Consider the following 12,119-nt stretch of genomic DNA (forward strand, 5'->3'; position numbering starts at 1 on the left):
TTTTCTTGACATTTTGAACTGTATCCCAACAGAAACCATTTTACCTTTCACTTTGGCCAGAGAATCTCTTATCATCATGGAGAATGCGGTCCCTGAGTTCCACTATTTCATCATATCCAGGAAGAAAAATTAGGATGGCACCTAAAGACCAAAAAAAGGCTCACTTTCTAGCACAGCTGGTGATATCTGTTAGATATACTAAACTAAGTAAGGGCATTGTGAATTAGAAAAGATTAAGACACTGCTATAAATCACAGGTTCACACCAATCTGCATTTTATGTTGATATTCATGTGCTACCAGATTTCCCATTGCTTTCTATGCTGTTTCATGTTACAGCAGAGCCTGTTGTAACCAGACTTAAGAGTATTGCACTGGCTAGCACCCAAAAACTTTGGCAGCCACCCTTTCATTAAGACCCTTTTTGATGAGGTGTCAGTGAACAGTACATGAATTCAAGAGCTCCTTGAATTCAGCTCCTGTGTCAGGTCTTTGCTAAATGTTTTCCTATTTCTTAAGGACATCTCTTTCAGATTTTCAGATACTATTCATCTGCTGCCGACAGTTTTGCTAGGCCTGCCACTTGTCTAGTTTCCTTAAGAACAGCCTGCACGCTAAGCAGAGATGTGCCATATTTTTGGCTAATAGCGCTTTGGAAATAACTTTGTTGATTCAAAAAAATGCTATTTTTGTGTCTTACAGTTGACATTTTCCTCATATCAAGAAATGGAAACAAATCATGGCTGACAGTAACATAGCACCTAAGGATAGAATTTAAAATTGGTTCTTTGCCAAATTCTTGCAGTATGTGTTATGTGCCTTTTTATGATTAAATGGTTCACAGTTCAGTATTAAATGGCTTGACAAACAAAAACCCTTCCTTTGAAAATCATCAGGTGCCATGAGTGAACTTAAAATCAATGTAAAAGCAGACAATGTCCACAGAAAAAAAGACCTTCAGAAAGTCTGGAGAATTATTGCTCAAAACCCCTTTAAAAGGACAAAATAGAGTCTGTCTCCCAAAGTAAATATATAAGGGGTGGCTTTATCGTCCTGATACTTACCATCACTGGTATTGGAGCAGATGTTGTGCAGCAGATTCATGATGAGCTCCAGGTCTACCCACTGATCATCAAAGCTATGATGGTACAGCCTGAGAAGTTCTTGGTCTTCTAAGCTCATCTCAGGGTCACACTGCACCAGAGCTGACTCATTGAGGTTGCTCACCTCTCCCAAAGGACTGCACAGTAACAAAAATATTCAGTTGCTTCACAAAGAATTCATAAACCTTAAAGTTTTTCACAAGACTCAAGTGTTGTAAACATAAATTACAATGAATAAAATTAACATCTGAACAACTAAAAAGCTTTTAATTTATGTATCTGGTATTTATTACATTTCAAAAAATTATAATCAGAAACTGACACTTCCCACACTTCATGATGCATGCTCAATCAGCCACGTAAGAAAATCCCAAAATGTTGATTCTGTTCATCTGGACATAGAGTTTTCAGTGGGAGAAACATTAAGTGACCCATCCAAGTGACTTACTCAGTCTCAGCTGACTGCAGGTTTCCCCTAACCTCATAAATAGTAAATTTGCATAATGACTGACACTAAATGGTAAATGGACTGATTCTTATATAATGCTTTTCTACTCTCCTGGAGTACTCAAAGCACTCTATACAACATACCACATTCACCCAATCACACCCAAGCACTGTTTCTATGCTTTGAAGTGCTAACTACAATTCAGACACATTCCTGCTCTGATGGATTGGAGAGGAACTTGGGGTTAATATCTTGCCCAAGGATACTTCACATGCAGACTAGGGGGAGCCAGGGACTGAACCACAAACCTTACGATCAGTAGATGACCTGCTCTACCTCCTGAGCTACAGCCCCCCCCCCCACTGGCACCACTAACGAAAAATGGGCTGTGAGGTCAGTTTCTTTCATTAATACGCAAATTGTCATGACCATTTGCATATTACTGATCAAGAATCACGCTACGTCCAGATGAACAGAATCAACTTTTTGGAATTCCCACACTTCAATGGGGGAGTTTGAGTTTGTGTTGCCAGAGTGGGGACCACATCTGAGGAGGTAGAGATTTACCTGGAGTAGTGTCTATCTGTGTGTCTATTATTTTACTATTTCCATATCATTATATATTCAGTACCAGTGTGTGTTTTGAGTTATGAGTGCACTTATTGCAAAATGCAGTGCTCTGATTGGTCAAATCTGTTTATTCCGATCCAAAAACTAGAAATAAATAAACAGGACAATGACCCCAAACACACATCAAAAGTGGTAAAGGAATGGCTAAATCAGGCTAGAATAAGGGTTTTAGAATGGCCTTCCCAAAGTCCTGACTTAAACCCCATTGAAAACATGTGGACAATGCTGAAGAACCAAGTCCATGTCAGAAAGCCATCAAATTTAACTGAACTGCACCAATTCTGTCAAAAGGAGTGGTCAAAGTTTCAATCAGAAGCTTGCCAGAAGCTTGTGGATGGCTACCAAAAGCGGCTAATTGAAGTGAAAATGGCTAAGGGACATGTAACCAAATATTAGCACTGCTGTATGTATATTTTTGACCCAGCAGATGTGATCACTTTTTTTTTTCTGTTAACCCATAATATAGTCATAAAAGAACCAAATTTCATGAATTTCTTTTGTGACAAAGAAGTATCTGTTCCATGTACTCTATCAGAGGAAAATCAGAGTTGTAGAAATAAGGCTGTGTGATGAGCCCTTTCCTCTACTCCCTCTTCACCCACGACTGCAGACCTGCTGATTGTTCCAACACCATCATTAAGTTTGCAGATGACACCACAGTGATTGGCCTCATCAGTGACAACGATGAGGCCGCCTACAGGGAGGAGGTGGATCGTCTGGCTGAGTGGTGCGACAGAAACAACCTGCTGCTTAACACCGAGAAGACTAAGGAGCTCATCGTGGACTACAGGAGGAATGCTGACCCACATCGACCCATCCACATTAAGGGGACGGCTGTGGAGTGTGTGACCAGCTTCAAGTTCCTGGGAGTCCACATCTCCGAAGATCTCATCTGGACGACCAACTGCTCCAAGCTGGTCAAGAAGGCTCACCAGCGCCTCTTCTTCTTGAGGACTGAGGAAGAGCCACCTGTCCTCCGACATCCTAGTGAACTTCTATCGCTGCACCATCGAGAGCATCCTGACCAACTGTATAACAGTCTGGTGCGGGAACTGCTCTGCCTCGGACCGGAAGGCGTTGCAGAGGGTCGTGAAAACTGCCCAGCGCATCGCCGGAGCACCACTTCCTGCCATAAAAGACATCTACAGGAAGCGGTGTCTGAAAAGGGCTGGGAAAATCATCAAAGACCCCAGTCACCCATCACATGGACTCTTCACCCTCCTGCCCTCTGGGAGGTGCTACAGGAGCCTCCGGACTAAGACCACCAGGTACCGGAACAGCTTCTTCCCCACAGCTGTCAGACTCCTGAACTCTGCCTCCTGACATCTGACCCACGTTAAACTCATGGACTGAACATACACACACCCACAACCACCTACACTCACACACACACACACACACACACACACACACACACACACTGGACAACTGTACCCTCAAACACACAATAATAAAATGGACTGAACCACCACTCACAACCACTAGCACTTTATATAGGCTCTGTAGAAATTATCCACATATCTTGCTTATCTTAACTGCACTACTGTATAGCTCTGTGTAAATAATCATTCTGTACATACGATAATTTTTAATCCTACAACTGTTTATAACTTGCATAGTTCCCATTTCTGTATAACTGTATATCTCAGATTTCTGTATAGTTTTTTATTTCATAATCCTGTTCATAGCCTGTACATAGCTTGTACTCACTACAGCCTGTACATACTTATAGTTATAGAATATTCATAACATACTTCATACCGTGTACATTATAACACACCATAATAGACCCATTTCTGTAATATACTTGCATATCTATATTATTGCTAATATATATTGTAATATATCTATATCATGGCTAAAGAAACTGCATTTCGTTGCCCTGTACCTGTGCAATGACAATAAAGTTGAATTCTATTCTATTCTAAATAACGGGAAACTCAAGAGAGCCGTAATATTTTGTTCTTTACAAGTGTATGTAAACTTTTGACCATAACTGTACATAGCTATGACCAACAGATGCCATATGTAAAAGGGAAAAACTCATTTAGAATTACAACTATAAGACATTAACACGTGTACATGTCTGAATACTTTCCAAAGGACAACATTTCAAAAAACACTCACATGGATGATTTCAATAGATCCACAGTATCAGTCTGCTGGAAGTGCTCGGCAAAGTCTAAGGCAGTCCTGAAAACAGAATAATAAAAAACAGAGTCACGTGTATGAAATTTTGCAGTTTATGCAACTACATTTTTGATTATTTTATTTATTTTGATTTCTTTCTTTCTTTATTTATATTTTTTTTTTACAGGAAGACTGTAGTAAACTGTAGTTACTGTTAAAGATTACATTACTTAATAACTACTACTACATGCTTTAATAAATTATAAGATATGCCTTGTCTATTTCTATGGATGATGAAAGAAAACCAAACAACAGGGCTGTGAATCACAGACTGGTCACTGTCGATTAATAAACCGGATTGTGACTGTGTTTTCTTACCATCCATTGGATGCCTTGATGTTAATGTCAGCACCCAGACTGAGGAGTTGCTCCAGCTGTGTAATAAATCCTCGACCTGCTGCTGCCATCAGTGGTGTGGTCCCTGTTTCACTGTGCATGTAGTCCACTACATAAAAAGATTTGGGAAATCAATCCAAATCAAACTGAACTGGAATATCATGTAATGTAAATAAAACTATTTCTCATCATTATTTTTTTTTGTAGTTTTATGATAGTATCTCCAGCTTTACATCAACTTAACACTGTTAGTGTTAAATGTTATTTTGTTAACAACGACACTTAAGATAACCCATCAGATTCATACCATTAACACTTTCACTGAGGATCAGATTGAAGAGCTGAATGAAAGAATCTTGGTCCTCATTTAGGAAAATGCTAGAAATGCATGAGTCCATCTCCCTCCTCAGCCATGGTTCCATCTGTTCAGTGTCCTTCTCATTCTGTAACAAAACAATATAAAGCATAACTTGTCTGGATAAAACAATTTGCTGACATATAAACAGACGTCTGTTTATATGTTGCCAAAAATCAAAGTTTGTGTTTTTGTGTTTACACCCATTTCCATTATCTGGTTCAAGAGTGTCAAGATTTCTATATGACAAAATGTAACCATAAAACGCTTCATAATTCTTCAAATTGCTATGGAAATAAGTATAAAGGCATCCAAACTGTAACTTGCTCTATAGAATTAACTCATGCTCCACCTCTGCTAAGAAACGGGCACGTATTAGATTCATTCAGGATAATAAACATCTTAATATCATTTTAAAAGAAAGTCCACGGAACACAAGCCTGTGTGCTCTTGTTTACTGGTACAAATGTCAAGTCTCTCCACATGCTTTTCCAAGTCACATCTGCGTCCAATCACTAAACCTGCAGCCTCTCATTCAGCCACCGCTCTGCAGCTTCATCTCCTAGGCTCTCCTGCTCAGGCCTGACACCCGATTGGCTGCTGTGCTCTGGATTTTTATTGGCTTGGATTAGTTCTCCACACTCTGGACTCTCAGCTCAGTTCAGCACTGCTCCTCAGAACAGCTGGCAACCACCCACTTCCCTATGGGTTTGGTCACATACTCCCTCACTCTGATCTGCTCAGTTCCAACTCAAAATATCATCCTCAACACAGCAGTAATTATTCATCTTTATAAGCTCATTTTAGGTAGAGTCATAAAGTATGAGATGATGGGATTTTATTTAACAGTTTTACAAATGTCAAAATGCACTCTTGGCAGTCAGTATTATTTAAAAGCTACTTTCTCATAGTAGCAAACCAAAGTGCGAGCAATGTGAATATAGAACTATAATATTGTTCTGATGTGTGTCTATACCAGGGGTCGGCAACAATAAAAGGCAGCAGGGCTGCCAGAGTCCAGAGTTAAAAGAATATCATTAAAAATCCTTCAAAGTGCTGTGTCAGTGATATGTAGTGATTTAAAACCAGATTGAAATTTTTCAGAGATCTTGTTAAAATCAAGGTGGGCCTGCAACTGTAAGTAGACCACTTTCTCCAAAACTTTAGAGAGAAAAGAAAGCTTTGAGATTGGCCTGTAATTGGACAGAAAAGTTGGGTCCAGGTTACGTTTTTTAAGAAGAGGCTGAACTATAGCTTGTTTAAAGCATGATGGGACATACATGCTTAACATAACATAATATAATTTACAAAACACCTAAACCCTATATTTAACTGAAAACAACATCTAATGTTAGAACCTGCTAATATTAATTTAATACAATCTTTCTTGAATATATGCTCATTATAAATTTATTGTAACACTTTTCAAAACTGTCGAATCAGTGAAATGCATGAAACTTCTACACAACGCAAGGCTCGCAAAATTTCAAAATCTCTGGTAGCCCTTTGAGCCGGCACAATTCAGTTTTTGGTAGCCCAAAATAAATTTAAGTAGCCCGAATAAAAAAGAGAGCATTTTTATTTATGTTTTTGTTTCCGTGGGCAATAATGCATTTCTTGCATTTCTCATGGGTTCTGATGGGGTCTTTCTTAAAATGACTGGTCCCAGTAACAAAGGCACTTGTTGACTCACAAATCGAATGAAACTCACAACACACCTGGGAGAACATCATGTTATTTAGCTCGTCATATTCCAGCTACAGAAATTCTTTTGTCCATGAAACCAAAAAAAGCTGCGCTTTTTTTTTTTTTTGCCTCATTGTCTGATTTGTCATAACTTTTCCATTTTGTGATCGGCTTTTCTTTGGCTGTCCCTTCTTCACCCTGACCTGTCTTATTTGGCTGAGCAGAACTAAAATACCGGCTTAAATCTTGCTGCTTTTACACACGTACTTACATAACGGTCAGCGATTCTCTGCGCGATCAACTTCTCACATGTTTAAGCTTGCTGCGAGAGATTTCACTTGTCATGTTTGAATAGTAAGCTAATGAGTGATAAGACTATGTCAGAGGAATTGGTGCGCAATTAATCGTCACTCACCAATCAGTGCTGCTGCTCTCTACACACCGTTCACGCGATCGCAAAGTGACGGTGAAAGCAAAAAACAAGCGCAAATTCAAACGCGATTTCAATATGTCACATATTGACAGTGGCTCATCAATGCCAATGACATAATTACCCAGCTACATTTTCGAAAGAATGCAAAAGCATTGACATATATTTTTCCTTCCTATGATAGCCCGACGGGCAGGGCAGAGATAGATTTTGGTAGCCTGACTGGAAAAATTGCTAGCCCTGGGACGTTGTGCTAGCAATTTTGCGAGCCCTGCAACGAACATTGGCTTTCAGTCCATCTGTGTCTTTTGTTAATGCACTAGAATTACAATAGTTTAAGATGCTGTTAGAAAACTTCAAGAAGTAAGCAGAAATCAAAACAAAAGTCAACTTCAGATATCAGTCTAAATGGTCAGTAAAGGGCTCCAACATTGGCATGGGTAATTGAAAACATCTGAAAACATTAGACACCCCTGTCTAACAGCCCTATCCCTCTCCTTAGTTTGTACATGTAACCTTTCTCTGCAGAAAACACAAAAATAATATTTTTTATTATTCTAGGTGTAACAGAGAACATGGTGTATTTTGGTGGTGGTGGTGGTTTACCTGCTTAAAGCCGCTAGTCCCACAGTCACTGTCAGGGAGGAAGCCTGTGGCATGGGTGCTCTGTTTCTGCCCAACAGAACTGGTCTGTACTGCTTGACACCACTCTGTTAAATATTTCTGTTCTCTGTCCTCTGAGAACCAGAATGTGTGATACACAAAAGAGATTAAGACAAGACCAAACAAACGCTGTGTATATGTGTGTGTGTGTGTGTGTGTGTGTGTGTGTGTGTGTGTGTGTGTGTGTGTGTGTGTGTGTGTGTGTGTGTGTGTGTGCGCAGTCATACTTTTTTCTGTCTCTTCCTTGTATTTCCTCATGTCCTTTCTGGTGAAACCTGTCAGCCTCAGAATATCCTCTAGAAAGAACTCCTTCACCTCAAAGTGTCTTCCTTTGACTACAGGAAAAAAAGGAACATTTTTGAACCCCTCAAGTTATATCAAATAAAATGAAAACATGACTTTTCAACACATATAGACAATCCACAAACCTTGGAGAAGCACACTCATTTTTTTATTTCCCAAACATATGAACTTATTTTTGAATATGGAAATGAACTGTTCCTGAAGGGAATCCATGAAAGCATGTCCATTTATCTTATCTGTATTAAAAAATAAATGCCTTAATGTGAGCTGTAGCTGCTGTACAGATTTATGTTCAATATCGACATGAATAAATTTCCTTCCATGTAACTTTGCTCAAATTACAAATGAATATAATTTGAAATTAATTTTGCATTTTAATTTCATCTGGATTGATTTAAATCCACTGTTGACTGTAGAGCTGCAAAATTACAAAAGAAGTATCATTATTTAAATAATTATGGACTATATTTTGGGCAATGGCTACTGTTAATCTAGAAGCTTTTGTCATGTGTTTCTTTGTTTATATAACGAAAATATTTATACTATATCAAGTATATATAACTGTTGCTCCATTGGTGAAAATAGTAGTCATTTCATTATTTGTAAGTGTTTCAGGACCTTGCTCTAAACCGCAATCTTTAATCTATTATCTCAGTTGTTCAGCTGTGACTCAGACTATGCAACCTTGTTTCCACTAGTACAAAAAAAAGAAAGGAGCTGTCATAATGAGCAAGCTTGCTATACTTATGACTTTAGATCATTATTATGACTTCTCATAATTACAAGATTTTTTTTTTTTTTACTACACAGGGTTATTTTTTTAACCTCTACTTGTCGCCATTATCCCAGATTTTGCTCTTATTGTAAAGCATTTCCTCTCATTGTAGTAAAAACAAAGGTAACTAATAAAGTAAGCAAAGTGCTAAAGCATCACCAGCTGGTATTAATTTTGATTTCACTAACACTTTGTAGACAGGTTTGTAGACTTACGGTGAATAACTGGGCAGGAGCCAAAGTATTGACGGAACAGGTCTATATCCAGAGCTGCACTAGACAGGATCAGTTTTATTGTGGGAATCTTCTGAAGCACATCCCGCATCTTCGTGAGGAGGAAGTCAGTCAGACCATCACGCTCATGCACCTCATCCTGTTGAGAGTCAGTTTTATTTTCTTTTAACTATCTCCATTGGTTTAATGTTGCTTTCTGTGACATGTTGTACTACATCTTGCCTACTATGTGAGAAGAGGTAACTTCTTGAAAAAGCAAAGAAGGCAGCAAAAACACTACATTCCACTAGGACAGTTTTCATTTATTTACTATTTATTTTATATACCAGAAACATAACCAAGTATAGCCAAAAATCTAAATCAATTGGACTGCAACTGTCAGCACCAACTTGGATGCCGCTGCTTGGCCATGGAAACCCATTCCATGAACCTCTCTATGTCCTATTCTTGAGCTAATCTGAAGGTTATGTGGAATTTGGAGGTCTGTAGCTATGGACTCTGCAATAGAACCTCACTAGTAGGGATGGTATCGTTTAGGTTTTATCCGATACCAATACCAAACCAGTACTTCTGAAACGGTGCCAGTGCTTAAACGGTGCTCGAACCAGTGCTTAAAGAATGGAGAACACACAATTTGTCCAAAAACCTCTTATGTTCAGCTGTTTTTTTGTGAAAAGATAACAATGTTAGCCTTTTCTGCAGCTATAGGGCATATATGGTATCACTCTTGGCTGGAAGCAGTGCTTAATCAATTGAAGAAAAAAAAAAAAAAAAAAAAAACTTTGTCCAAAAACCTTTCATGTTTAGCTGTTTCCCACTTTTTCTTTTGTCATTTTAGCCTTTTTGGCCAGGGTGAAGGGAGTATCTGCCATCAAACAAGAAGACAGCCGCATGTAACTACGACTGTGTTTGCTAGTTCACCTTACATGCATTAATGTAATAACGTGATTAGCCTACTCAACGTAAATTACACACGAACAACATTAAGCTACTCCCTCAGAGAAGAACGGCTGCTGCTGCCGTCATCATCCATCATCATTTCTGCTACACTGGCAGGGCTAGGGGCCAGGACTCTTCTACTCGGGTTCTTGGGGGATGTTGCTAACTCCGCGTCCGATAACAGGCACCACACCCGCAGTAGATGTGCTCGGTGTGTGGTTCGCAGCAAGCTATCAAATACGGCGCATTTCTCGGCTTTTAACAAAATGCTATACGTCGCCAGGTGTTTCATCAGATTCAAGGTGTTACCTCCTTTGCACAGTATCACCTTAAAGCACTTGTTGCAGGCTGCTGAGTTTGCATCTTTTGCTGTGAAGTACAGTCAGACTTTTGACCGCTTCGCCTTGGGCATTTTTAATCTGTAGCTCTGCTCTAAAAGAACGTACGCACCTGTGCCCGCCTACTACGCTTGCAAAGGTAAAATGATTGGCTAGAATCCAAAGTGTATGACATCTCAGGGGGGGGGGGGGGAAGCACAGAAATAAAGCACCGAAATGTGCGCTGCTTTTTGGTCTGGTTACTACAGTTTATGTCAGAACCGGTGCCTTAATAGCACTGGGTACACTGCTCAGTGATTTTACATGGCATCCTAAACTCCTAATTGCTTTCACTTTGTTTTAATATCACTAACAGTTTAATAGATGGCCTCCTATCACGGTATTATGCTATTATCACTGAGCTCCTGAGAGAGACCCATTCTTTCACACATTTGGAGAAGCAGTCTGCGTGCCTAGGTGCTTGATGTTACCTTGATTTACACAAGTGGCCCTGGAAGTGATTGGAAAAGCTGACCTCGATTATTTGTATGAGTGAATAATGTGTGAATACTTTAGGCAATATAATGTAGATGAAAATTTTTTTAAGACTATATGCTGTCTGCTTGTATAATCCTCATACCCACCACAATGACGTGTGTGACAGTTGTCAGGCTTGCATCTCCAGTCATCAGTGTTCTGAGGAGTACCCCACTGGTGCAAAAAGTCAGCAATGTCTTGGGAGATACCCTGAGAAATGCAAAGTATTCATATTTATAATTCCATTTTAAGAAACATGTAACTTCCAAACATAAATCACTCTTCAAAAAGTGCGAAGCATGTATTTTAAAATGAATTTCGTATTTAAAAAGCTCAGGTTTTTCATTGGCTCTGTCATGCTTCTGACATCACTTACATGTCAGTACTGTCAATGCTTCAGCTGAAAGTTCACACTTGTAAAACAAGCTGAGAGGACCTCAATGCAGGCGACTGCAATATCAGGATGAAAATGTTTGCTATTAGACTTGCATTGAAGCCAGATTGATTTTATAATTATTTGGGAATAAAAACACTGTTAATTTGAGATCTTTAAAAGGCAAAAGAATGAGATCACGGATCCCCTAGTGACAGGATGAGGAGTTCAGTCAATCAGCTTAGAGTAGGGCTGTGTTCATAACATTGACATTGTTGGCATTGTCCATTAAACAGTTCAAATTTAACGTAATATCTGAGTGTTTCTTAGTTTTAGACTGTTCAGTCAAATTTTCTTTTTTGCTAGTTTAGTCAACTGAGAAATTAATCGCTAGGAGCTTCCTTACAGCAAACACTCTCAAGCAGACAGGAAAGGAATTGCGATAAAACGAAAACTATTTTATAAACACTGGCTGATTACAACATGTTAGAAATCTCTCAGTGTGCACCATTAAGCTCATCTCGTCTATTCCGCACTGAAACAAACAAACCTGAGTTACTATGGTTTTTGTGTTTCAGTGTGGTGCCAGGCCATTTACTGTAAATTAAGCTAATTTTAACACCAGTAAGCATGACTTATTTTGTGTCAGTAGCTAACTGGAGTGTGCATTGATTTACAATGACAGGGGAAGATATCAGAAGACGTGCGTAACTGGCACAACAGGATGTCTCAACACTATGAGCACAATGCTCAAACTTTCCAAGAGCCAAGCCTCACTATTCCACAACAACACAGGGATGAG

At 39.1% G+C, this 12,119-nt stretch overlaps 1 protein-coding gene across 1 annotated transcript in view; it reads right to left on the bottom strand.

Annotated features, from left to right (window-relative positions):
* Positions 1-12,119, bottom strand: part of ythdc2 (YTH domain containing 2) — a 41,148-nt gene that overhangs the window by 22,784 nt on the left and 6,245 nt on the right. The window contains exons 7-15 of the mRNA XM_026172852.1: positions 11,052-11,154; positions 9,134-9,290; positions 8,068-8,175; positions 7,784-7,914; positions 5,014-5,149; positions 4,689-4,815; positions 4,308-4,373; positions 1,064-1,239; positions 45-141 (exon numbers count right to left, since the gene is read on the bottom strand). Of these exons, the coding sequence (XP_026028637.1) occupies positions 45-141; positions 1,064-1,239; positions 4,308-4,373; positions 4,689-4,815; positions 5,014-5,149; positions 7,784-7,914; positions 8,068-8,175; positions 9,134-9,290; positions 11,052-11,154 (1,101 nt within the window). The remainder of the gene's footprint in view (positions 1-44; positions 142-1,063; positions 1,240-4,307; positions 4,374-4,688; positions 4,816-5,013; positions 5,150-7,783; positions 7,915-8,067; positions 8,176-9,133; positions 9,291-11,051; positions 11,155-12,119) is intronic.

Source organism: Astatotilapia calliptera, chromosome 7 (genome assembly GCF_900246225.1).
Source record: "Astatotilapia calliptera chromosome 7, fAstCal1.2, whole genome shotgun sequence".
In the NCBI taxonomy this organism is placed as follows: domain Eukaryota; kingdom Metazoa; phylum Chordata; class Actinopteri; order Cichliformes; family Cichlidae; genus Astatotilapia; species Astatotilapia calliptera.